The sequence below is a fragment of the Glandiceps talaboti genome, chromosome 15 (assembly GCF_964340395.1).
Source record: "Glandiceps talaboti chromosome 15, keGlaTala1.1, whole genome shotgun sequence".
In the NCBI taxonomy this organism is placed as follows: Eukaryota; Metazoa; Hemichordata; class Enteropneusta; family Spengelidae; genus Glandiceps; species Glandiceps talaboti.
In genome coordinates, this window is record NC_135563.1 from 954,339 (window position 1) to 970,000 (window position 15,662).

Genomic DNA, 15,662 nt, shown 5'->3' on the forward strand with positions numbered 1-15,662 from the left:
GCCGTAAGATCGCATCTGCAGGCAATTATGCTGGAGATTTCGCCTACATAACTTCATACCATCTCTTCACTATTTCAAAATTGAAAATCTTGTTTTTACTTTTTTCAATACTTGCACGTATTTCTGTTTCTGAAAGCATGCATGAGCTCCCAGGTGAAATCATCAGCTTTCTACCGAAAATTCTAGCTGGAGAATTCACCAAGATAAATCCATATCATATCAAAATCCATATCAAAATTAAAATTCTTCTCTCTTTTTTAAAATATAAATCTTTCGATACTAAGGGCAAGTTTGCTGCCAGAATGCATGCATTTTATTCAAATTTGCCCATTAGTTTTTGAGTTTAATTTTTATACCAAAAATGACATTTTTTTATCAAAATCCCACACCTGTCATGCGATCATTATGCTTTAACCTTTTCACCACCAATTGCCCCCTGGGAATGTTTGTTCTCCACCACCCCCCTCACTGACCACCAGGTGAGAGTGAGTGTTATGTAATCAAATTGATATAAAAATACTTAGAGTTGCTCATTTTAAAAAAATGAGATATCATTTCATTGGAAAATAAATTCTCTACATCACACTTGCAAATACATGCATTCAAATTCCACAAACATAACCGAAATATGAATTAAAGTAATAAAATATGAATAAAACAAACACGAGTCGTTTATTTATTGACATATCACAAATTAACAAAATATTTATATTACAAATAAAATTAAAAAATACCAACATTTATGTTCCTACAAAACGTCTCTTTACTGGTTAAATTGTCAAAATTGGCGAAAATTTGGCAGAAAATGACATTTTGAGTCATAAAAATTTGAACGAAATTAATTAACGGCTCACTAATCCGATTATGACGCAACAGACGGTGCCGCACCGGCAATGAAAGTGTCTTAAAATATCTAAAGTTGTCACCTTGATACCTTTTGAAAAGTTGGTTTTTGTAAATATAATTCATTAATTGTCATTATTGAGCAGAGCAACAAAAAATTATTTCTCAATTTATGCCAGAAATCGGCAAAAAATGACCGTAAGTCAGTAGCATTGGCGCCAAAATCGGATGGGCAAAATGGCTTTATTTGCCGATGCACATACCGACCAACAGAAATATGCAGTCTGTAATTTGAACCCACGCCGCGGTAATGTTTTCGTCACATTGAGTACATGGAGTTCACACAGCCATCTCCTTTCATTCATAAATGCCATCAAAGTCAAAATTAAACAGAATTTTTCATGAACAGAGTCGTTATTTACATCGCAAACGATGTTAGGGTAGACAATTTTGGATGTGGCCATGTTGAAATTTGAATTTTACTGTTAAAAAACGCATTCAAAAAATGTGATCGGAAAATCGTCAGATTGTGTGTAATCTACCGCCCACATTGTACCACTGACCAGTATAAATTGAACTTGTATGAGTATTATTCATTATTGAACATTACCACAAAGAAATATGACCAAAATAATTACTTTTGGAGCTAAATACTGGCCCCAAGGCCATAGTATGGGCGAATGCTACGGGTCAACAAGTTACGCAATTTGCCAACTTTCACTACGGCAACGGTGAATTCCCCGCCGGTAGATCACTCTGCCCTCTTGGTAGTTCTGAAGCCTATATCGTTCCCACAACTGACCTGATGTATTCAACAATGTTTTTGAGTAAAAATTCAGTGGAAATTTCTCAGGACAGTTGTCAAAATGACATCGTAGGAGATGCTACGTGAACCGTTAATTACTTCCACGCTGTTGCAATTCGATCTTTCTGGCGGAAAACGCACACAAAAATTACGATCGCTCGTCTTTCCAATCGTGTTAGAAAACCATCCACTAACATGTGTTCAAAATGGCACACTATATAAACAAGGCTAATACGCATGTGTGGAACTAGTTATGGCAGCAAGTTTTGCAGCAATAGCTGCCGTTAAACAGTTTGAACGTCGTAGTAGTTGAATGACCTTTGGCGTTCCCGCTGTAGAGGGAGTCGGTGGGCGCCCTAGAGCGTTCCCGCTGTAGTGGGAATCGGTGGTAAAAGGGTTAAACAAATTCCGAAGAAGGCACCACAAGCAATGTCCCTACCAAATACCTAGAGTGAATCAGTCTGGTGCTTTTTAAGTTTAAGTCATCTACACACACACACACACACACACACACACACACACACACACACACACACACACACACACACACACAAATACATACACAGACACACTCACACACACCACACCATGCCTATAGCACTATGGACATCAGTCTAGTTGTGATAAAAATATCTGAATATCAGAACAAATGTACATGTACATGATCCTGATTACAAAACAAGACCACTGTATCTGGAATAGTGAAACAAGACTACTGTATCTGGAATACAGTGACAAACTCACCATCAGATGACTTGTCTTTATCAGCCAACTCTTTAGGTTTTTCCCAGGTAGATTCCATAGTACGTGAGTTGTAGTAGTATGTTCTACCATCAGCATTCTTATGTTCAGACCATTCACTGACAGGTTTAGCTGGCCTCACAACTTGTGGCGTAACAGCAAGTGGAGTAGATGGTAATGTAACTGAAGGTATCATAGGTGGCATCATTCCTGTCATATCAACAATCACATATCAAACTTTTCAGCCACTACATTGTAATTCACAAATGACAAGTACATATTATATGACCTTGTATTTATAGCTCTTTATCAAAGACTGTTTATGCCTAGCTTTCTTTTTGTCATATTGTATCATATTGCAACTTAAAACATTAAAACTGAATAAATGTTGGTGCAATTTATTACAAACATATTTTTGGAGATCTCACCAAATGAAAGTAGACTAATATTCTGGTGAAGGTGACTTCAGGGCCATATAATTATTGTTCATTGATCATCAAATCTGTTACAGTGTTATCACTTTGGACATTGAGGTCTGCATTGTCTAAGGGTGGCTATTAATTCTTCTAGTAATGAATCATATTTTGTGTTTGAATACAATTGTTGAAATCAACCATACCTGGCATTGGTATAGGCAGTGCTGGTAATGGCATTCCTGGGATAGGAACCCTAAATGGCGGCAACATTGGCATCCCAGGAATTCCTGGCATGACTGGTGGTGGAATTGGTTGTGGTGGCATTGAAGATGAAACTAAGAAGAAACAACAAAGCAACAATCAGTTCACTTGGGTTGTTATGTAATGTAGGCATTCATATCACTTGTATTTAGAATAATATGGTCATAGTTTTCATTACTTTTGTTTCAAAATAAAAAGTTCCTTATTTTTATTTTTTATTACTTATGGAAACATGTCTAAGCATCAGTAGTCTCTGGCAGAACTACAATACAGTTGACTGTAGTCATACAAATTCTTATAGAAACTAATGATAAGTGGGTGATATCACATTAGTTATGACATCACCTGGTTATCTTTGTTCAGTGCACCTTCACTGGTGCCGTTATGGCAGAACAATTGGAAAAAGATGACATATCATCCAGTCTTATCAAAATTCATGGTATGCTTAGTGATATGCAAGTGCAACAACAACGTTTACATGACCGTATAGTGAAACTGGAAGAGAATTCAAGATAACCTGAAGTAAGTTCTCAACATTCTGTCTGACTTTGAACTTCCTGGGCCTGCCTGCCATACTGCCAATGGGCAAATTAGTCATGCCTCGGTAACTTGCGGTTTTGGTAAAGTCACAGGTGTCACATTGGTAACTAATTCAATTGGATATCTTTGTAAAGTACATTGTGCCTCGTTAACTTTTTGTGCAAGTTTGTCCCTTTTTACCTCCTGTAATGGAGGTTATGTTATGCTTCTGTATGTGTGTGTGTGTGTGTGTGTGTGTGTGTGTGTGTGTGTGTGTGTGTGTGTGTGTGTTAGGGGCTTCACACTTGCAGAAATAGTCCACTCCAGGGCTGCTCTAAGTTATAGTCCAGACCAAAATTACTGTGTGAAAGTGTTAGGGCAGTCTAAGTCTGACTTTTAATAGTCCACTCCAGGACTGCTCTAAGTTATAGCCCAGACCAAAATTACTGTGTGAAAGTGTTAGGGCAGTCTGACTTTTAATAGTCCACTCCAGGACTGCTCTAAATTATAGCCCAGACCAAAAGTACTGTGTGAAAGTGTTAGGGCAGTCTAAGTCTGACTTTAAATAGTCCACTCACAGTACTTGAATTTTGCATGCTTTAGCTTGAGGGATATGTAGAACATTAGTGCATGAATTTATTGAATATAGTTCATAAACCATCAACATATCACTGCTTTCAATGGGTTGGCTTAGGTGTATATTCAATAGTCAATACAACAGTATACATAGATATTTCATTATTTTCTTTCATGTGATTGCGTCATACTATGATACCACTGTAATAACAATTCCTAATGGAAAATGACCATAAATAACTCTTGTCATTAACATTAAATTGCATGTAGCACAAAGGTTGGTTCACATCCCTCTCATGACATCAGTACCGCTACCCACTCTACTGAGTTAGAAATCATTCATTCTCTCTACAATTTAGAACACTGAACTTGTAGGATACAAAAATCCTCAGAAAGTGCAGGCCATATTTTCACTATTGGTACTGGCAGTCACCATCACTGCATTTATTTTTAATTTACAGATAAAATGAAGCAAAAAATCCTCAGTTTAGTAGTCCAGTTATGAATTAGGTAACGTTAAATAACACTATCCTTCAAATATTTCCCTCTATACCTCCCATATAGCGATTGTGCAGAGCTTTTGAATATTTTCTTTTAAATAGAGGAAGCGCTTTAGAAATGAAATAAATGTTAAATGTTAAATAGCGATAGTACCAAAGTTTTCCAAAAACAAGCCCATCCGTAACATTGCACATTATTTGTAAAATACAAACTACCTCGAAGTATATAAACTACGAGTTTACATCGTCTTGATTTTGTATCATACAGTAACTGTTAGTATCGTATTTCTTTTGAAAATGGTTTCAATTCTGAATACAACAACGAGATTCGCATTGTTTGAATATGTAACAATAAAATGTTCACAGTGTAGCAAAAACTTCAACTAAGTAAAGGAGCCTGAAGTTCAGTATGGTATTGGGTATTTTTACTCGTGATCGCCTGTATTGATCTTTCTTCAACTGTAAAATTTAGAAAATCAGATGATCATGAAATGCTAAATTGTTGTCTGACGTACTTCAATTTATTAGGGTCACCCTATTTTTTTCTTCTGCTTTTCATTATCTGGCCGGAGGTACTAATTGACTCTCAGTACTACAATGTATGGCGGAAAGCAAAACCTACAATTGGACTCTGCACTGTTTTTCCAAAAAAATATTATCATCATACTGAAGATATTTTATGAAGCTAACTTGCTTCATTTTAGTTAAAACACCATGTTTTCCGTCATTTCAGGGCCACACTAGTGGGGAACTCCAATATTGGGGAGCCCCGGTAACATTTACCGGCTTACCCGGTTACCAGCCTTAAGAAAAAACACTGCATTTATGTCAAAGTAACTTGCTAAGTGAGGTACATTTGTAATGATTAATGGTCACAGTAAATTCTATAGTCTACATCCATACAAGCAAGACCAAATTTGTTGCTAGTCATTGGTGTGTTATTTGGCGATTATGAATAGTGCTCCTCAGCAAATGAATGAATCACATTCTGCACACACACTTACATGTACATTCTTAATGATATGTCTAAATATTAGCATTATAAGCTGTCACAACGATTTGGTGGAGACACTAATAAATCAGGACTAGTACCTGTGGCAGTTGTTGTATGCATAATAACAGATGAAGCAGGTGTACTTGTTGCAGTTGCACTGTTGGCCACAGTTGGGCTTACTGCAGTACTTGTTGCAGAAGTTGCTGTTGTGGTTGTTGTTGTACTTGTTGATGTTGATGTACTTTGTCCTGTTAAAACTGCTGTGTTTCCTGATGCTGCCAAGGCCTGTAACTCTGACTGTTGGATAATTTTAACATTCTCAGGTTTGGTCCATGTGGATTCTCTAGTACGAGCATTATAGAAATAAGTCTGAAAAGCAAAGATGAAAATATAGTTATTTGTCAATGTATACATGTACTGTAGCTTTCAGAATAACATGTGTTGGGAGCTTTCCCCCTTCTGTAGTAGCACCTGGCTGTTTATCAAACTACAGTCATAATGATACTTTGATGATTCTTGTTAACAACCTTAGCAAACACAATGTACATTACCATGAAGTGCTTGACTGCCAACAACAAAGAAAGAAACCAACCTAGAGAATTCAAAACTCCAATGACAAAGTATTGATACATGTATCTTTAAACATAGATGTTTTAGCTTTTATTACACTGCCACTACTTTGAAGCACTAATATTTTAAATCTATTGTTGGTACTAATTGTAATACCGTACATGTATCTGTGTCTTTTTGGTTAACATCATAGCACATACAATTTACAAAGTGGATGTGCCAGGTACCATTTACATATTTGTTAACATTGCTATAGATAATGTGTACAGGTAACCTTCAACTTTGTATTAGAGTAAAATGTTTAAAGTCAGATTTTAATTTCATAAGTCAAAACATTATTGTTTCAAAAACATACCTTCCCTTCTGGTGTTTTATTTTCAACCCAGATATCTGGTGCCTGTGCTGCAGCTGCTGCTACAGTAGCTGCAGCAGTGACTGGATGTGTTGGCAGGGTTGTTTGTGGTAGCATTTGACCAGGTACTGGCATGGGTGGGGGAGGTACTAGTGGTCTCTGGTATAAAGAAAAAGAGGTATGTAGATGTGAAGTGATTGCTTGATTGCTGCTAATTACAACAGTCACCAACAACACAAGTACTTCTATCGTGTGTTACATGAACTATATATAGTCACTACAAATGTTATAGAATTGTCAACTTTATAATTTCAGAGAAAATATAATGAGTCCATTAATACACGTACATGTAAGGTAGCATTATTGCAGGAACCTCGGATTGAATCATGGGCTTTTAAATTCTTCTACAGGATGTAAAGAAAACAAGATGGTCACAGACCATCATCAGCCAGCAACATTTTGTGTAGTACATTTTGTATTCCTACCTGCATAGGATGGAATGGTGGTGGTAATCCAGTTGGTGGTGGTGGCATTGGTGGCATAGAAGGATCAAATGGTGGTCTGCCATATGGTGGTCTTCCAGGTGGTGGACCACGCATCATACCACCCATTGGTGGGCCACGAAAAATGGGAGGGGGTCTCATACCCGGCGGTCCAGGTGGTGGCCCTCTCATTCTTGGCATTCCTGGCATCCTACCAAAGAATGGCTGTGGTAGTGGTGGTCTAAACAATACAATACAATATGGTACAATGTAATACATGTATGATGAAACTCCTAGTACATTTGTACAGTAGTACATGTACAATGTATACTACTGCAACCAGTACCATTCAGTTTTTTGTTAAATTGTACAAATGATTTTCAAAATATGGCATCTAATTTCTCCTTCAAACTCATACATGTATTGGTTATAAATATGCACATAGTGTCTGATGTGTCTGTTATGAGATATATCTACATGTAAGTTTGTATGTAAGCACATTGTAGTAACCACATGAAGACATGTAACTGTACATCACATGTACATGTTGTATGATTTCCGAGCAGGACTAGTGGATTTTGAGTAGAAATTTTAACCCCTGCAGCTTTCTGTAAAATTGCTTCAAGCAAGTTATTAAAGGCTAGTTTTGTGCCATCATTTTTCCTGAAACCATATTGGTGAGAATAAATCAGTGAATTTTTGGCTAAAAAAGAAATAAGCTGTCTGTAAACCACTCTCTTGAAAATCTTACTAAGCTGAGGAAGTATGGAAATAGGCCAATAATTACCTGTATCAAGAGAACCTTTTTTATAAATGGGAATTACTCTAGCTATTTTAAGTGGGTCTGGAAAAATGGAGGTAGTGTTAATTGACGTGGCAGTTGTGGAAATTTAGTTTTGTCATATCTACATAAAATTTGACTTGCAGAAGATTTCACAGCATGTCATGCAATAAAATTATTACCAAGCGGTGGAAAAAATGAGTCCTCAGTCATTCTAACTGTTGTTTTGTATAACAAGTTGTAGCATTGTAGAAACACAGCAAATCAAGGTCGTTTGACTGGAATTTGATACACAAGATCACACTGCACATGGCCAAATGCAAGTTCAAGGTTATTATGATGCTAATTTGTTTGGAGGTGGATCCATGGTGCTATCGATAGTGGACCCATGTGTCTAAACTTCAGTTTTCCCGTCTGCATTTCCAGATACAAATGTTTAGTTTTGAATTTCGGAATAACAATATTCAAGCAATTGAATTAAACACGGGAAATTTCGTAACTACATGTACATGTCGTAATATGTCCACTTTCTAAACCATGTTAATATTTCGTCCAAAAATGATACTTTGAACGTGTGATGAAAGGGGTAACCTAAATCATACATCTACATGTACATGTACATGTACATGTACATGTACATGATTTTATGCATTCTCATATAATAGCAAAAAATTGCTGTCTGCTTACATCTGTACAATATACGTACACTCCATCAGAACTTTAAATCCAAAAAGGGAAATTTTGCCTAAAATATAAGCTCACATGTATGTACCATGAGGAACGATACAATGTACAAGTATGTGTAAATGATGCCTTGTTACAATGAAGTCACGGTACATCCACACTGAATTTGGCTGTTACAATGAAGTCATGCTACATGATAACATCCATACTGAATTTGGCTGTTACAATGAAGTCATGGTACATCCATACTGAATTTGGCTGTTACAATGAAGTCACGGTACATCCATACTGAATTTGGCTGTTACAATGAAGTCACGGTACATCCATACTGAATTTGGCTGTTAGTCCAAGGCACCCCCCTGCCAGATCTGCAGTTTTTTGTTTCTATTTAGGCAATTTTTAGGTTATTCATAGCCGCTGAGATATATATTGCCAAGCATCGAAAAGCTAAAGTAAATATAATTTTTTACATAAGTTTTCCATGTTATAAAAGTGGGCCTGTAACATTAGTATAGGGGCATTGATATTGCATGTATAGTAAAGTTACTGATGTGTGAGAGCACTTTAGGAGGTCATACCTAGTGTACAATATAAACTTGAATTTGAGTTGTGGTGTCGATACATGTAGTGTCTGAAATAGAAGTATATCATCCCTTTTGACAAATTCATACTGAAGAGACTAGAACAATTTAGATCAAGTTCTTTTATAAACTATCCAATAGTATGAAGGTTACCATTACAAAACCTTCAAGTTCACTTTTGCCCCAAAGTGTAAGATGAGTGAAGCACTGATTGTGAAACAGCCAAACACTTACATGGCATGGTCTGTAACTAGTGTTGTAGCTAGGTAATACATGTATTATATGTATAATTTTATGTATAGTTATGTTTGAACCCTTACATGAAGTAATATTTAAACCATTTATGAAAGAAACAGAGACAAGAACAAATATATATATGTACCACAGGCTAACGAAACTGACTGGTCCCTGACATGTGTTTTTTCTAGCAGCAGTGGTCCATCATTTTTTTCCATCACCCTCTCATATCTGGATTTTTTTTCAAGCAAATCCATTTGGCATCTTTTTTCCCCTGAAATCTTCCAAGCCCCCCCCCCCTCCCCCAGGATATCAAATGGTCCATCTCTTACCATGTGCAACATGCTGAGGAGTACTCCCTAGCCTGTTTCATATTAATACTCGTATTATGCGTATTGAATAATCTACGAATGGCATAACGTCATTACAAAATCGCCGCATATCATGTCATCATCTCGCATCACAGTATTGCATATGGTCATCTCATGTAGTCATGTCGCATGTAGTCATATCCTGGGCTCGAAATTCGTTTTTTTTCTTGGTAGTCCAGGTGGGCTACCATCTTTTAAATTTGGTAGCCCAAGACCAGTGACTGGTAGCCCATATGCATGCATTCCTAAATTAATGGTGTTTGTGTATATATGTAACTATATGATGATGTATTGAATTCGAATATGATAATAAAATTTGAATATGATTCAACGTATGGAAAACGTATAAACAGTTTCATATGCCCCATGGCCATTTCCTGATGTGGAAACTATGTCTTGGGTAGTTTAGAAACTATGTGCTGTTATCATTATCTATCCACGTGATTGGTTACTTATTAACAGACGGGTTAGACATGATTTGTATCAATACATGACGGCCATTACGGCAAAGCCCCTTCCATTCATGGGCGACGAGATAATATAAGACCACATCAGCAGACGGTCCATGCTGAAAACTTCACTCAGATAAATTCAAATCATCATGTCACCATTTCATTCTCACTAAAACTTCAACGTTCTTTTGAGCTTTGCTACTACTACTAGATCGAATGCATTACGTGAATTTACCATTTACCACTGCATGCTCTCAGGGGTTGCGCGAGCGTGGTTTACACACAGAATGTTTTAGGCATCGTTCAAGAATAAACAAATCTGTAGGTGTATACCAAGTTAACAGTTCTCATCAGCAGCATAAAATTTTATCAAACACTATTACAACTGTGTCTCTGTCAAGTTGGAAGTTAAAGCTGTTATTCATGTGATGGAATTTAGTTACTGCAGTGCTGTACCGAGAGTGTACTCTGACTCCGAGCAGAGCCGGAAGGGCCCGGGCCGGAGAGCATATTTCCAGAGTGATTACCATGGAAAATTGAAAGTACAGAAAGATAACATTAAATCGCTATACAGAATATTGTTGCATATAAATGTTTTGTTGTGACATTTTGGAAGTACAAGCTGTGTATACGATGAACGGAAGAATGACGTGTACAGTGTACATGTATTTCGTGTACATTTGATATACATGTAGTGTGGATGCAAATTTGGAAAAGACGCATTGATATTGACGCTAATTTTGGCGAGAACACATCCCACAGGACTGCGACCTCGGAGGCCCCCGGCCCGGGAAGGTGTCAAAGTCAGGCTGTCACAGTTTCATTCAAAACTTAGTAGCCCAATTGGGCTACCACTCACAAAATATGGTAGCCCAGAGACAAACATTGGTAGTCTGTGGACGCGGGACTACCGCAAATTTCGAGCCCTGATATCGCATGTAGTCACCTCATGTAGTCATATCGTATCTAGTCATCTCATGTAGTCATATCGCATGTAGTCATCTCATGTAGTCACATCGCATGTAGTCACCTCATGTAGTCATATTGCATATAGTCATCTCATGTAGTCATATCGCATGTAGTCACCTCATGTAGTCATATCGCATGTAGTCACCTCATGTAGTCATATTGCATATAGTCATCTCATGTAGTCACATCGCATGTAGTCACCTAATGTAGTCATATCGCATGTAGTCATTTCATGTAGTCATATCGCATGTAGTCACATCGCATGTAGTCATATCGCATATAGTCATTGTAGTATTGTATATAGTCATTGCAGTATTGTATTTTTCGAATTTTGGCAGGCATTCTACGCTATACAACAACACTTGTGAACCTAAATCAAACAGACTTAGATGTGTTGTGTCTGTTTGTTGGACATGGAACATGCCTACAACAATAAAGGATGGGTCGGGTATGGGGGATTGTATCACGACGAAAATGGATATGCACATGTATGTGTGGATATGCACATGTATGCACATTGATATGCACATGTACATTTGTATGCACAAAGTTATGGCTTTGGACATAGAAAAATCGCAAACAAAATGGCTGCCAGGCGGCCATATTGGATCGTATCATAACAACAATGAATATGCACATGTATGTCATAGAACACTGTCCTAATACCAACTCTGAATGAGATGTGTTCAAGCATGTCTGAGTTATGGCTTTGGACATGGAAAATTCGCAAACAAAATGGCTGCCAGGAAGCCATATTGGATCGTATCACGATGAAAATGGATATGCACATGTATGTCATAGAACACTGTCCTAATACCAACTTTGAATGAGATCTGTACAAGCATGTCTGAGTTATGGCTTTAGACAGGGAAAATTTGCATACAAAATGGCTGCTAGGCGGCCATATTGGATCATATCATGAAACAAATTGATGTGCATATGTATGCCATTGTATGTTGCCCCTGTACCAAGTTTGAAAAAAATTGGCCCAGGCATCTCCAAGAAGCGGCTGCGGACGGACGGAGGGACATACGGAACGCAATCCACAAGTCCCCGTCCCGAACTTCGTCCGGCGGGGACTAATAACCTTTCCACTCAGCTTGCTACAAATTAAAGTATTTTCTTTTAGTTACATGTAGTTGTTGTGTCTTGGCAGCATCATGTCAGCATCTGAAAATGGCTTCATCTTCCGATGAAAAAATAACGTTCAATATCTATTGGCACTATCACGGAGTATCACAAAATAGTCTTCATTTAATGACATAGACTGACATGGTAGGCAGATAGATATACAAAACTATTGTAGCTCGATCGGTACAGGTTTGTTTTGAAAATTGAAATACATACATGTAGTTTGGGTGATACTCGTACCCATTCGGTTTACCTCAGAGGAGCACATGCTTGTGAATATTGACTGTTTTCTGGAAATATGACAAGTTTAGTCAATCATAAAACAGCCTTAACCGATATTGTTATAATGAGCATGGTAGGAAAATAATAGGAAAATCAAAGATATTTGCACCCCATCTCGAGATTGGAGATGCGAGATCGTATCGAAGTATTCTGAAAGTACAAAGCTTGCTCAGACCGCTGTAGGTGATATTGCCAAGAATATTACGTGCACATGCTACTTGTGAAGTTTGTTTTGAACAGAGATTTCCTTATTCTGTCAAAACACAGCCCAATCTGTAACCCACGATAAAAAATTTGTCATCTACATGTATATAAAGATTTTGGTGTTTTCAAATGTCTGTAACGATCAACGACCAAATACTGAATGCCTGACATGTGTACATTGTATGTACATGTACATGTAATGATTTTGACAGTATGCAACGGTCTATGCAGGGAGGTTCTGAAACTAAACAGCTACTAATTCACACTATCATTTCGGCATTACCGCTTTCCACAGTATTTTGATGCATTCTACATGTAGGTTTCTTGAATTTCTCGTCTTTTGAATTGAATGTATTTTCATCAATCTGCAGAAGTCCCTCTCCTCGAATGTTGTAGTAAGCGAAAGAAACATTTCGGATCGCATTTGACCATGACAAAAGTATCAACAATCATCAAGTTTGTCAAAGTACAAGAATCTGATATGAGGATGTGAGCAGTAAATCTTGGGACGGTACGGAACTCGGTCATCAGTGAATTTCTGAGACATGGGTAAGTGTTGGTATTCTTTGAGAGTTTTTACTTTGTTTGTCCAAATGCATTATATACAAATGTAGATACATTTTTCCATAATCCTCTGTCAGTTGTCTTAGTTGTATGCAAATATCGTGAATCTACAGTGATAAAATTGGGCTTCTTAAACGTTTGGGTACACAATCCTTTGCTTATGTTTGTTTTACATGATTTTTGAGGAATTGCAAAACCATACCCTGTTCAATTGTTGCAAGAAGAAGAGAGAAATATTTATTGAGGCAAAAGAGCATACAATCGCAAGAATGGTCAAAATAATGATTTTTTTTTATGAATCTCCCCCTTGAAAAGTTGTCATATACTAATAGTACAATTACTTATTTAACATGGACACTTTTATAATATCCTCTTTCTCCGAACTTGTACTTAGTTGTGTACAAACAAATGCACCCTGGGGAGAAAGAGGACCAACTTTGTGAACTTGTACATGTATTTAGTTTTGTACAAACAAATACATGTACACGCTAGGGAGAAAGAGGACCAACTTGTACTTAGTTGTGTACAAAAAAATACACCCTGGAGAAAGAGGACCAACTTGTACTTAGTTGTGTACAAACAAATACACCCTAGGGAGAAAGAGGATTTTCTTATTTTGGAAATATCAGATTCGGTAAATGATGCTACATGTACCTAGCAATGTTACGTTTTCAACAAAAGTTACAAATACAAATACTACTAGAGTTGGCAGAGGGCAGTGCAGTTTGCAAAGCAGATGCTTGAAAAAATAATAAATATATGGTATTAAGAACGAATTACCTTGGCTTTAACCGCTCTCTTGGTGATATTCGCCCAGAAGCCACGGTTTGTGCGTTGCTATTATCATGATCGCCGCTGCTATTAGGTGTTGTTTCGCTTACCACGCTGTCTTTCTTCTCGTCTTCCGCCATGTTCGAGTGTATCAAAATCAATGGCCCATGACTATAATATTGTAAACTTTAGAGCACCAGATTTCGTTCACAATAAATACGGTTTTTAAATTGTTTTTATCAATTTTATGGTTATTCTATGATATATTTTGGAACTTTGATATTAAGTATAGAAAATAAATTTGCAATGCACCTTTTCACTTAGAAATACGCGTTTTTACTTTTAACGAATTTAGGACTTAAATCATAACCATGACTACCCTTGGATCATTGCGGTGACCAGCAACTTCCGTGGAATCGACCAGGTCGGAAAAAAAATGTACGATACCGGTAGACATAGTTTTATTTCTACAAGATACAGGCGACACTAATATTCTTAACGTAAAAAATCAAGCACTGCTATAGTATAGACTTGTGTAGATTCTAGGTAAGAACAGTAACGATAGACATATTTTGAGTTATTTTGTTCGATGTCCTGGTGTATGTCGTGTCATGATTGTCAATCAATCCTCTGCACCGTCTGATATTGATAACCCCATCAACTGAATGTGCATGTCACGGTGCATTTATCTTGTTTTCTGTCGCTCAGACTTTAGAAAAACAAAAGATTTGACCGGAACATCGTAATTGAAGAGCGCAATACTTCGTCTGGTGCGCTAATTGTGCCGTCTACTAACATTTCCCGACACCGAATACGGAAGTGTGTTTATAATTGTGATTGGCAACGTAATACTAATAGTATTAGTAATACGTAACGTTGTCGACTAAATATAGATATTAGTTTTCGTATGGTAATTCTTCCATGAGTGATACAGAAATTAACATGAACGATTATACCAGCGAGTCTGCTGGAGAGCGACCTCACCCATTACCATCAGTATTGGACCAAGATCCTCAGGCAGACGTCACTTTCGCTCCCCGACCGGAAACGACAAGCCTGCCATCACCATCCCGGGGAACTCGAGAGAACCAGCCACTATTACAGCGCAGGGGGAAAATGGAAACAGACAAAGACGAATACAATGTCTTTCCCGATGATCCCGAATTTACACATATTGTTAGAAAAGCTGAAGATGCGATTTTAAGTGGAACTTATCCAGAACGAATACGACAGGGCACGAGCGGTAGTTATTTTGTGAAGGATTTCGAAGGAACGGTGAGTACAAGATGGAGTGTCCAATTAGTTCATCTCAAGTTGACAACTTCAGACAAGTCATACACAAATCATGTTATTTTTTGAAAACATTAGTCATCATTAATTTCTGCAATTTATACAATTTGAAAATTGCAATTTACACTACGTACATTGTTGGCAATGGATTTGATATTATTTGTGGGTTTTAAAGAGAACACTAGTTATTAAACGAAAAATGATTCCACTTTCCAGACCATTTCAATCGAAAATTGTATTTCAATGTGTTTTTAATGATGGATGTACATGTATCTGTATTAACGCT

General features: G+C 37.3%; 2 protein-coding genes across 4 annotated transcripts in view; one reads left to right on the forward strand and one right to left on the reverse strand.

Annotated features, from left to right (window-relative positions):
- Positions 1-14,227, reverse strand: part of LOC144446825 (transcription elongation regulator 1-like) — a 32,348-nt gene extending 18,121 nt beyond the window's left edge. For all 3 annotated transcript variants that reach the window (XM_078136665.1, XM_078136667.1, XM_078136666.1), the window contains exons 1-6: positions 14,096-14,227; positions 7,063-7,300; positions 6,581-6,736; positions 5,754-6,024; positions 3,009-3,140; positions 2,393-2,599 (exon numbers count right to left, since the gene is read on the reverse strand). In XM_078136665.1, the coding sequence (XP_077992791.1) occupies positions 2,393-2,599; positions 3,009-3,140; positions 5,754-6,024; positions 6,581-6,736; positions 7,063-7,300; positions 14,096-14,226 (1,135 nt within the window). In that variant the 5' untranslated portion in view covers position 14,227. The remainder of the gene's footprint in view (positions 1-2,392; positions 2,600-3,008; positions 3,141-5,753; positions 6,025-6,580; positions 6,737-7,062; positions 7,301-14,095) is intronic.
- Positions 14,228-14,480: 253 nt separating this feature from the next.
- LOC144446135 (phosphatidylinositol 4-kinase type 2-alpha-like) overlaps positions 14,481-15,662 on the forward strand; it is a 57,373-nt gene continuing 56,191 nt past the window's right edge. The window contains exon 1 of the mRNA XM_078135854.1: positions 14,481-15,361. Within this exon, the coding sequence (XP_077991980.1) occupies positions 15,008-15,361 (354 nt within the window). The 5' untranslated portion in view covers positions 14,481-15,007. The remainder of the gene's footprint in view (positions 15,362-15,662) is intronic.